Here is a 12,301-nt window from a genome sequence, read left to right as displayed (position 1 = left end):
GCGACCCGGGGAGGCGGGACAGGCACCGAGGGATCGGGCCTGCCATCTGCCACCCGGGGAGCGGGCCTAAGCCAGCAGGTGGTTATCTCCCGAGGGGCCCCAGACTGTGAGAGGGCACAAGTGGGGCTGAGGGACACCCCATACCACCACACCTCCCCCTCCAGTGCACAAATTTTTGTGCACCAGGTCTCTAGTAAACTATAAAATGGAGCTGAGATTAAAGAATACAATTCTCTGAAAAATCCACTGGATGGGCTTTAGTGGATTATACACTTCCTAACAATGCTGAGTTTTGGGAAATGTAATAGGAACTATACAAATTAAAGCACAGAGAGAAAAACTGGGGGAAAAAACAACAGTGTCAGTAATCTGGGGGAAATGTTATGCAATTTCACACACACACCTGAAATTCCAGAAACAGGGGAAGGAAACATAAAAAAGTTTTTGAAGAAAAATGGCCAAGATTGACCATTAAAAATATTAACCTACTGACCCAAGATGCCTAACGGACACACTCTGTATATGGTTAGGGTGGAGAAGAGAGCATGTGGGGAGAGAGAGACCCAGGAGCACTAACACTTTACTATTCTAGATGCTCTCAACTTTTATAATTAATAAGCAGAATGAATCAACTAAACTTCATGCCTTAGAAATAATAGTATAAAGCACATTTTAAAATAAATATTACTTTTTCAAGACAATAGCAGGATAATCACTACAATTCAAAGACAATAGATTTATAGAGTCAATTTCTTCAGGTAACACTTGAAAGGCAATACTGAAAGTATTTAAGTATTGGAACATATGTACAATTATACTGACAATATTTGATTAATTATAAGAATTGGAAGCAGCATAGTGGGGCCTTGACTTACAAGTTTAATTCATTCCGTGACGGAGCTCGCAACTCAAATTACTCGTATGTCAAATCAAAAAGTGAACGAGTGAGACACGTGATGCTGGGCTGATGTTGTGGCGTTCACTGTGACGTTTGCTGCGCCAACTAGCGGTGGGGTATCTGAAGCTGGCTCGTAACCCGAATTTTAGCTCGCAACTCAAAGCAAAAAATCGGCCAAGAGACGGCTCGTATCTCGAAAAACTCGTTAGTCGGGACACTCATAAGTCAAGGCCCCACTATACTATCCAAATCAAATGTAACTGTATTTTTTGTTATGTCATTTAAATGTAAGCATATTTACCTTAATACTGACACAGTATGGATGGTAACACTGCCCACACTGAGAACAGGCCAGTAATCTTCCCTCTGCTCCTTGACCAAAACTGCCACAAACTACGCACATATCCTGAAATTAAGAACATGTGAACATAAGAATGTACTAAAATTTTATAGTATGATTCTTAGCTAGCACAGCTCTAGAGCTAGATATCAGATGGCTTCAGTGCACATGAGATAAAAAAGAAGTGGGCAAGGAGGATTCAGAAGTGGAAAACTGGAAATAGCTAAGTTCAAACCTGATGCAAAGTGAACTTGTCACTACTAGAAAACAGCACAACCGTATTGTGCATGGAGTTTTCTTCTTCATCCTTATTCGATGAAATATCAGCAGCAGACACCTAGAAAAAGCAAAAAAGATAAAATATCATGACCAAGTAGTGTTTATCCCAGGAACGCAAGATAGCTTTAGCACACAAAAATCCAATTGATGTAATTCAGCATATTAGCAAATAAGTCACAGGATTATTTGTAAAATGCAGAAAAGGCATTTGAAGAATCCAACATCTACTCACAATTAAAAAAAAAAACTCAACAAATTATGAATAGATAGTAGCTTCCTCAAACTGATTTAGGATGTCTGTTAAGAAAAACAAAACAAAACTAGAGCTAACACCATATGTTATGACAGAAGATTAAATGCTAACTCCCTAAGATAAAAAACAAGGTTACCTGATTTCATCCAATCTACCCAACACTATACTAAAGGTAACAGCAAATGTAATAAAGAATAAAAATGAAATGACATAAAACTTTATTTGCAGACATAATTGTGTATGCACAAAATCTACAAATGAATTCTACAAATATGCAACTAGAAGCAATAAGGGAGTTTTAGTTAAGGTTGTAGGATACAAAATCAATATGCAAAAATGAATATTGTCTCCAGATAGTAACAACCACAATATGAAATTGAGACAACATTACCATTTACATTAGCATAAAAAATATCGAAGACTTCACATGAATCGAGAAATGGTGTGAGAAATCTGTATGTTAACAACTAAATAACAGCACTGAAGAGAAATTAAAGACCTAAAAAATGGAGAGATACACAAAGTACATCGTTAAAAAGCCAATTTCCCCCAGACTGATCTGTTGTTTGAATGCAAACCCAACCAAGATCCCACCAGACTTATTTGTAGAAATTGACAAGCTAATTCTATAATTCATACAAAAATATGAAGGATTTAGACTGGTCAAAACAACTTTGAAAAAGTAGAATATTAGAAGACTAATGGTGTCTAATTTCAAGAGTAGTTATAAAGTAGAAGTGATCAAAACAGCCCAGTATTGGATTGCCTAAAGATAGAGAAAATTTAGAGATTCCAAAATTAGATCCACAAATATACAGATAACTAACTTTCACGAATGATACAAAGGCAATTCAGAAAATGGTACTAAAACAACTGGATATTCAGTATGTCAAAAAGTGAACTTTGATCCATACTCACACGAGCCATAAAAATTAACTCAAATTGGATCACAGATCTAAATGCAAATTCTAATACCACAAAACTGCTATAAGAGCCCTAACCGGTTGCTCAATGGATAGAGCGTCGGCCTGCGGACTAAAGGGTCCCAGGTTCGATTCCAGTCAAGGGCATGTACCTTGGTTGCGGGCACATCCCCAGTAGGGGGTGTGCAGGAGGCAACTGATCTCTCATCGATGTTTCTCTCTCATCGATGTTTCTAACTCCCTCTCCCTTCCTCTCTGTAAAAAAATCAATAAAATGTATTTTCTAAAAACTGCTATAACACTGAATACATTCCTAACATTTCTCAGACACCAAAAGCACAATCCACAGAAGAAAATATATTGGATTTTGTCAAAATTAAAGCATCTGGTCTTCACAAGACATAGTTGTGAAAAGAAATTAATTTGCTTTCTTAAAACAGGACCAGAACCCACGTTTCTTTGCTCCTTTAGTAGTAAAATTAAACAATCCCACCTGACTCCTGAACTTAAAATGACAATTAGAATTTGAAAAACAGGATTTTAGGGAATAGTTACTGCAGGAAATATTACCTGCCAAATAGTCATCGTTGTTTTTTTAAATATACATTTAACTAAAGCCTCATCAAGTGTCAACAAACAAATATTTATCAATCTTAAAATGTCAAAGTAGTCATAAAATCCTCCACATTTTAGAGTCCGTACTAACCTGCAACATCTCTCATTTCTTCTGTAAACCATTTTATATAACACTGAGAACAGCTCCAACCAAAAACTTAAATGCCAACAGAATTTTTTCAAGTAAACAAGAATATGACAGGAGTTTGCCCTTTTTTAAATAATAAAGAGAATATCCATTTGGATTTGGGAGGAGTGTTAGCATAGAAAGAACAGTGTCAAAAAAAAGAAGGCAAGAAAAAAGAAGGATTGGAAAGTAGAAAGCCTGACCAGAAGTGTTTAAGCAAAAACACAGTAAAATAACAATGTTAGCCTATTCATGTGACTCTTAACATCTACATAATTGCTATCCAAGAGATCACCATCATCAGTCGCCGTGTTAAGGATTACAGCGAACAGAAAGAAGGAGAGCCTTACCCCGGGTAGCACAACTGTCCCCATTCCACTTTTCAATTTGGACCTGCCTCTGCCGCCACGGCCGGACAGTCCTGCACCTCGAGGTCTCCGCTTTCCTGGAAACCCCGACCCACGGCCCTACACAACAGATAAGGAAAGGTCAGCATTCTGTACAAGCCCCAAAGAATTAAAAAAATTAAATGGGAGGCAAAATATCTTATTAAATGTTACACATTTAGTTTCTTCTTTTTTTATTTTGATCAGATAAATATTGAGATATCAGGGTTATTACTTGTGTCTTTTTACATATATTCTGCAACTTAAAAACATAAACATAAAATACGTACAACCTCAGAGTCAAACTTCAGGTCTGTCGGTTACAAATGCCCTACATCTGCAAACCCTGGCCTTATTTTTCCATTGCCTAACCCTGCATTCCAGATGGCTAGAACATCCACAGCCCACCCAAGTATCTCCATGTGCAACACCTGTAATCAATATACAGGAAGTATAAGAAACTACTCTGGCTACCTGGTCTCTCAGTAATCATGGTAAGAGCTAACCTGCTGAAGACTTACTAGGACTATCTTAGCATGTTTTACTCTCAACAATCTTATAAGGTCAGTCCTATTTTATTATCCCCATTTAAGAGACACAATGCACTGAGGGATGAAAGGTGCAATAACTTATCAAAAGCCACAGACCTAGCAAGTCTGGTTCTTAACCACTATTCTGACCTGCCACATTGCACGAAAGCTAATTTTTGCAAGTACACAATAGTATTTCTTCTAGCCATTAAAATTGTCAACTTCTCTTACTATTCAATAGTTGTCTGTATGGACTGAACATGAGTGCCTCATTCTACTATAGTATTTAGAATGCAGTTTAGTTATAGGTAGGAAAATGGTGGAAGTATAAAAGGCTTGCTTTGAATCATCTAGATAATAATTACTTAAAACAGAAAAAAATTTCTGAATTTTTTTCCCAACACAAAAAAAAATTCTATGGGAAAACAGGTTAAATTCCCAGATATTTTAACAAATAAATACTAGAATTATTTGTTGTGGTTTTTTTTTTCTTGTTTATACTCAGACTTATCTATTACTACCTCAAAAACCTAAAATTTACATATCCTTGTATGTATTTAAAATTATGCCTGGCTGGTGTGGCTCAGTGGTTAAGCATCAACCTATGAACCAGGAGATCACAGTTTAATTCCCTATCAGGGCACATGCCCGGTTTGCAGGCTCAATCCCCAGTAGGAGGCATACAGGAGGCAGCCAATCAGTGATTCTCTCTCATCACTGATGTTTCTCTCTCTCTCCCTCTCTCTTCCTCTCTCTGAAATCAATAAAAATATATTTTAAAAATATATTAAAATACTCAAGAAAATCCTTTGCTATTTTTTCCCTAACAAGTTAAATAGTATTTATGTTCAACTGATCTCACTAATCACAGTTTGAAATGTTGCACTCATTACCCATTTAGCAGAACAGTTTCAAAGTCAATAATTAATGATTATATTGTGAGCATAAGACACATACATATGAACAAAAGGGGAGGAAGTAATCTATTTCTGCCTTCAGTTTTAATAAATCCTTCCAATTTTCAAACTGCCCCTCCTTGTCCTCTAGATCTCTGAGCTTCTTTGAACAAGGGGTAGTGTAGGGCTGACTTGGATAGTTTCTTCTTGTTCTTTTGTTAATAGGTATGAAACAATTTTTAAAACTTAAGTCAAAGATTAAATGAAGACTATAATAATCTCACAATTTATTTTTCCCCAACATCCAATGACACCAGTGAAAATTGGTGGTATTTGCTTCAAAACTGTCAAACAAGTCATCTTTAAACACTTAAAAAAATACTTATACTTTCAACACCTTGCATGATATCAGAATGAGTTAAAAAAAATCTTCCAATGCTGATAGAAAATTACAAAGTGGAATCTACAACTCCTTTGAAATCTTTGATTCATCTAAATTAAACACCCTTATTCCAGAATTACATCAAATGTAGAAGATAAAAGAAAACTGTGTTCTTTAGTCAGTAAAATATTTCAACTTTTCAGATGATTAACAGTTTTCAAATTAATTTTTTACTCTTCAAAATGCATCAGACTAAACTTACTTTAAGAACTAGGGGAGTCACCCAATGACATGGAAAAGGCCCTATAATTTTGAGGTTAAACACAGCCAATGAAATCTGCAACAACTCTGGTATTTCTTCTCCACTATTACATTAATAGCTTAGTGTAGTTTTTCTTTTGTAAGCAACAAAATTTTATGATATCACAAAAAATAACCAATAACTAATTACTTCATAGCCTCTGTGACAAGGATTTGACCCATACTGTTAATTACAACATAAAAGGAAGAAACCATGGAATAGGTATTAAAAATTTACACTTAAAATGAGAGATGCAAAATTACAATTTAATTTCCTCCTAATTCATATTTTTAAGTGCAAGCAGGTTGTCTCTTCATTATTAAAATTTTTAGGTTAAAGACGTGGCTCTGAAAGCTGAACTAGTTAGAAAAGAAAGGTTCAATTCTGAACTTCTACTCGGATAAGACCAGAAAGAAATGATACATGAATGTAAATGCAATTTTATTTACCACTTTGATGCTCCAAATGGCACTGCCAGGAAGCTGCCTGGGTTTAAAAATTTCCCGACCTTCTGAAATGTCTGGGGACCAGGAAGGTGGGCTCACTGTATTATGGGTACTCCAAGCCCCCTAGGATATGGCAGGTGAGAAAATAGATGTGTAAAACTCAGCAACATAAAAGGTCAAAGCCAGCAACTAAGGAATTTTAGAACAGCAAAAACAAATGCAGACGTGTGGAAATTTAGGACAAATTGCTTCAAGTTAGGGAAAAGAAGCTTATCACTTACAGTGACTTTATACTTAAATGTTTGCAGCTACAAATTACATTCAATATTTTATTCTGGTTGAAACATCAGCACAATGAAACATTAAAAATTAAGGTTTATATGAAATCAACACTGACTTATGCATTGCAATTATAACACCAAATATAAATAAAAGGCAAACTCTAAAATTAGCACAATAAGAAACTATTTGGGGATTACTTTCTTCTAACAACAACCAGTCACTCCACTGGAAAGGAGAATAGATAACCTTAAAGAATTCATGTAACCCATTGCTATAACAACCCAACCAATAGGCAAAAAAAAGCAATCAGAAAATGCAATAAAAAAATGAGCAATCAATAGACACATTCACTTTAAATTGTGGAAAGTTAGTTTGTAACCTTCAGATGCAAATACCATTATAATCCTAGCATCTAATTACTCTTCCTTCAATGACCATTCGTTGTAAGTTTTGGTTTTTAGTTAAGGGACTATTATACTTAGATTACATCCTAGGGATTAAGTTGAAAACTGAAAATGTTAAAGCAATTGTCCTAAATTTGCAAATTAAAATGCCTAAAGTATCTGATTATTTATACAAGAAATAGTAACTTATTAAAATAGTTACAATAAAACTAAGACATTTTACTACCAAATAACTACATTCAGCAATAATCTGAACTAATATGATGAAAACGCTAAGCAGCATGAAGAAAAATGTTTACTCCACAAAAATAACACTTTAAAGGAAAACACAAAATAAATGTCAAACAATAAAGTACCTATTTTGAATTAGGTAATTCAACAATGCTTAAACTTTAGACAACATAGTACTTACCAGGTTTCTAGAATATTACCAGGCTAACACATAGTAGCCTATTAATCACATAAAAATACCACGGGGAATTTAAATAATCAACCAAAAAGAAGAGCTTGACTATCCTCTGTGGAACAGATAGTTAACGGGAAAACAGTATTTAAGGAAAAACCACGGAGGAAGAGACTGCACTTTTAATCAATCTACCTACCTCCTTCAAGCTCAGCTAAAGGCTACACTGCTCTCGCTCACTTCCCCACTATGAGTCTACTTCCTGCAGACCTGTCTTCTTTCCTGCTGGGTCCAGGTCTTTGGTAACCTGCTGTCACTGAAAGCCCTTCCTCTATGCTTAATTACTCAAACTCTCAACATCCACAGAGCTCTGTTGGGTTCGGAGCAGCCCTCTGTGAAATGGTTCCCTGCCGTCCGCTGCCAAACTTCGACCTTCATCAGTCGCCACGGAAGTTCTTCCTCCACCTGCCCTCCAAAGCCCTGCCTCTCCCAGGGCTGGAGCTGGACAACCTTCTCCCCACGCAGTCTTATCCTGAATGGTCTTGTTGGCAATGAGGGCTGGAAACACCCTGATGGATCTGTTGTCTCACAAGTTCACATGTTCTGAGAGAACTTTCCTCTTAGCATTTCCATTTTCTCACATAAAATGTCTCAAGTTTACCATGTCTAAACTCTCCCTTCACCAGTCCCCTCTCAGACTCTAACCCCTTTTAGAAGTGGCTGGGAGTCATGAAATAATTCTCTTCCCTACTCACTCTCCCCGCTGCCTCCTCAATCCTTTCTCCCACCACTCCTTCAATCCAAACCACTGGTAAATCTGGTTCATTTTAGCCTCCAGTCTCTTCTCTGATCATTCTGCTTCTCCGTCCCCCATTGCCTGGCCCAACCCCACTCCAAAAGGCCTCAACTTTTTTAGCCTCTTCTTTGCCTGCATCTCCTCAAGCCTTTATCCATGCAGCAGCCAGAAAGACTTTTCAAAAATTCAAATCTGATCAAGCAAGTCACTACTGTTGTAAACCCTTCAACAGTTCTCAGTGCACTTCAAACTCAACCTTGCCCACTGCCTCTCTCCAACCTCGGCATGTAGCGCTGTCCTGCTGCCCACCCACCTGGGCTACCCAGGCTTCCCGGCTGTCCTTCAAACATGCCTCACTCTGCATGCAACAGAGCCCTGCTAACTCAGAACAATTCCAACTCTGATGGCTGCTTCTTCCGATTCCTCAGGTATGACCTTAATATTTGCTCATCAGCAAGGCCCTTCCTCAAATGAACCATCATTTCCCTTATCACACCTTTGTATCTTCTCATTGGTCACAATTTGGGCTCATATGTTGTATTGCTTCTAATTATTTAGTGGTAGAGAGTAGAGGCAAGAAATGTGTGAATTAGTTCTCAATAGTTCAACTGGTTTTTCTCTGAGGGTATCTGGCTAATGTACATGGTAAATTCCTTTTGGTAGATTGTTTAAAGTTATGTCAATAGGCAGTCCTTAAAACATATCATAAAAAGTTATACTTGATAATGTTAAATTATCCACCATAATTTAAAAGTTGCCTTTGATGCCAAAACTATTGTCATTCTAAAAAGCATTCATGTTTCATAAAATATGGATAAAATGAAGGGTTCTATAGATCAAGAATGTTTGGATGTCATTTCAGGGATGATTGGAAAACCACCCAACTGCTATGAAGAACTTATATAATAAAAGCTTGGGTAATTACATTATGAATTTTAATAAGTACGTTATAAGACATTGGAAGATAAATGGTGTGCAATTTTATAGGAACAGAAGAAAAATTACAATATACTTAGATATTTTGACAAAGGAGAAATTATCTAATATATTCCTTAGACCTTAAAACTAAAATTTAGCTGTAATTATTAACTTTAGTTATAAATTATCCTTCAGATCTCAGCTTTGATCAAAAAGAACAGACCAGAGGAAGTTAGTGTTCCCTGTCAACTGCAACACAGACTGCACTGTCGTTGCACTTGAATTTACACCAACTACACTTGTATTTATTTGTTGCCATTGGCGTATAAAGCTTGATGAGAAGAGACCGTGCTCTTTCTGTTCACTGCTGTGTTAAACATTCTGTTTAGCATTTATTGAACATCTACTTTTTTCTCCTACTTATTACCTTTTTTTGCATGCATAAATGCATCAATAAACACTGTAGTATGATATGAACCATACTAATTCACCCACCAGTTATAGCCTAGAATCTTGGATTTCCTCATCTATAAAAAAAATTAATCTATCCAATGCCCTGTTACACTTTACAACATATCTACAAAATGAATTAAAATAAAAAGGGTTCAAACTGTAGACAGCAGGAGGCTTTCCGCTGTAAAGAAAGCAAAATAGAACCAACTTGCTATTAAATCATATAGAATCTTCTAAAAAATACTACTTGGCAGAGATTGAATTGATTCCAACAATAATTATTGAATCCAAAACCTATTTAAAGTTGTATTAATCCTTCTGCTTTGAGGCCAATTTCTCAGGTAAATTTATCAACCTAGTAAAGTATACAGCTGCTACAAGGACTGTGGAGCAGGGAGATGGGGACAGCAATGGCAGGGGAGGATCGGCTATTATGGGCCACTTTCTGTTAGAAGTCTAACCCTGTTGGCTGGCTCTGAAATATGATCAACGCCATGATTAGAGCCTAATCTACTGAAGTCAGTTTTAGGAGTGGCCACAGAGGGTTTGGTGTCTCCTGGGCAGACTTCACATCTCCAAGTCCTAAAAGTCAACCTGGGGCTACCCTCTCCCAGCATGCTATGCAAAACCATAACAAAACAGAAGCAAGGAAGCATAAAAGGATGAGTCTGGCTTAGAGAAAGTGAAAATGATGGAGAGTAGAAAAGAAAACTAGTAAGAGAAACAGAAAACATAAGTATTTATAATGTCTTTTGGGTACATACATTCACTCATATACATTACAGCCCCAGCAGCAAACACCTCAAAGCATTCTTTTCACATACATAAGTCTCATATTCAAAACAGAGGTCGACATCAAACAAAACAAGAACTTTAGTCCTGACTTGAAGCATACCAGAAAAGCATAGAAACAGAATGTGAATTTGGCTGGTGCTAGCAATGCCTTTGTTTTGTTTTTATATGTTTTTATTGATTTTGAGAGAGGAAGGGAGAGGAAGAGATAGATAGAAACACCAATGATGAGAGAGAATCATCACTGATTCTCCTGCACACCCCCTATTGGGGATTGAGCCCGCAACTCGGGCATGTGCCCTGACTGGGAATCAAATCAGTGACCTCTTGGTTCCTGGGTCGACGCTCAACCACTGAGTCACACCAGCTGGGCACTAGCAGTGGTTTTGGTAATGGCTTCAGAAATGTCACGATAGGCTTAAGGGCACTAAGAGGAAAGTCTGATGCTTCTAATTTGTATGTGTGTTGGTTTACCCCCCAAAGAGTTCAACATTTTTTAGGGTTAAAACTACATTTTAATTTCTCAATGGTTTAGAGTAGTGCTTCTTGGACTTTAGCCAGCATGGGTATCTTCGTAAAATATACATTTTCACTCAAGTTAAAGTGGCCTCTGAGAGTCTGCCAGGCGATGTTGATATTCCAGGTCTGAAGGTCACACTTTAAGAAGCAAGGGTTGAGTCTTCAATTTTCCTAGAAAACAGGCCTGGCCTGCAAGCCTTGAGTATTTCTTATCGCCTACCCTGCTGGCCCACAGTACCCTGCAGTCTTCTCTACTCTAGCACACATCACACACAGTATAAAGGTCTGTTGTGTCAGCCTATGAACCAGGAATCATGTTTGATTCCCGGTCAGGGCACATGCCTGGGTTGCAGACTCGATCCCCAGTGTGGGGCGTGCAGGAGGCAGCCGATCAATGATTCTCTCTCATCATTGATGTTTCTGTCACTCCCTCTCCCATCCTCTCTGAAATCAATATACATATGCATATATATTTTTTTTTTTTTTTTTTTTTAAAGAAACCTACTACATATCTTATTTGTAGAGCAGTGTTTGACTCGGTCAAAGCCCACAGTTTGTTTCATTTGTACAAGTCATTATTAGTCAATCTGACTGGTTGTAGGACCACTGCTCCAGCTACATTTAATATGTGATTATATCCTTCTCAAGTCTCCATTTTCACAGAATAGTAACTGTAGCAATCCACTATTCAAGAAAGGAAACAGGCCCTAGCTGGTTTGGCTCAGTGGATAGAGCGTCGGCCTGCGGACTGAAGGGTCCCAGGTTAGAGGCCGGCCAAGGGCACATGCCCAGATTGTGGGCTCAATCCCCAGTAGGGGGCATGCAGGAGGCAGCCGGTCAATGAGCCATCAGCCTACAAACAGCCATCAGCCATCAGCCCATCTCCCTCATCATTGATGTTTCTCTCTCTCTCTCCCTCTCCCTTCCTCTCTGAAATCAATAAAGAAATATATTTTTAAAAAAGAAAAGAAAGGAAACAGGGCAGTACTACCATTTTCTGTGTATCAGGTGCTTTATATGTGTTTTCATTCAACTATAACAGCAACCATATGATGTAGTTTTACAGATGAAGCAACAAGACAATTCACAAGGTGACTTGTTTAGTGTCACAGACAATAATGGAAGAATAAGGGTTTGCATCCAAGCAACTGCACTATGGAAATGTTCATGCTAATTTTTATATTACTCAGTCTTTCCTAGACCAATTAGTCATAGTAAAAACCTATGTAAGCAATACAAAATACTTCATAGAAGTTGCTTTCTAAAAAGACAGCATACTGCCACTCAGCCACAAGGAGGTGTATTTTGCCTGTTATCTTAAACACTAGAGGCCCGGTGCATGAAATTCGTGCAAGGTG

General features: G+C 37.5%; 1 protein-coding gene across 4 annotated transcripts in view; it reads right to left on the bottom strand.

Moving 5' to 3' along the window:
• Positions 1 to 12,301, bottom strand: part of KMT2C (lysine (K)-specific methyltransferase 2C) — a 253,697-nt gene that overhangs the window by 85,485 nt on the left and 155,911 nt on the right. For all 4 annotated transcript variants that reach the window (XM_014528208.1, XM_014528209.1, XM_014528207.1 and 1 more), the window contains 4 exons: positions 6,380 to 6,499; positions 3,786 to 3,902; positions 1,474 to 1,575; positions 1,200 to 1,304 (listed from right to left, as the gene is read on the bottom strand). In XM_014528208.1, the coding sequence (XP_014383694.1) occupies positions 1,200 to 1,304; positions 1,474 to 1,575; positions 3,786 to 3,902; positions 6,380 to 6,499 (444 nt within the window). The remainder of the gene's footprint in view (positions 1 to 1,199; positions 1,305 to 1,473; positions 1,576 to 3,785; positions 3,903 to 6,379; positions 6,500 to 12,301) is intronic.

This window comes from Myotis brandtii, unplaced genomic scaffold (genome assembly GCF_000412655.1).
Source record: "Myotis brandtii unplaced genomic scaffold, ASM41265v1 scaffold624, whole genome shotgun sequence".
Taxonomy (NCBI): domain Eukaryota; kingdom Metazoa; phylum Chordata; class Mammalia; order Chiroptera; family Vespertilionidae; genus Myotis; species Myotis brandtii.
Note: the sequence above shows the minus strand (reverse complement) of the source record. Positions and strands in the feature narration are given on the sequence as shown.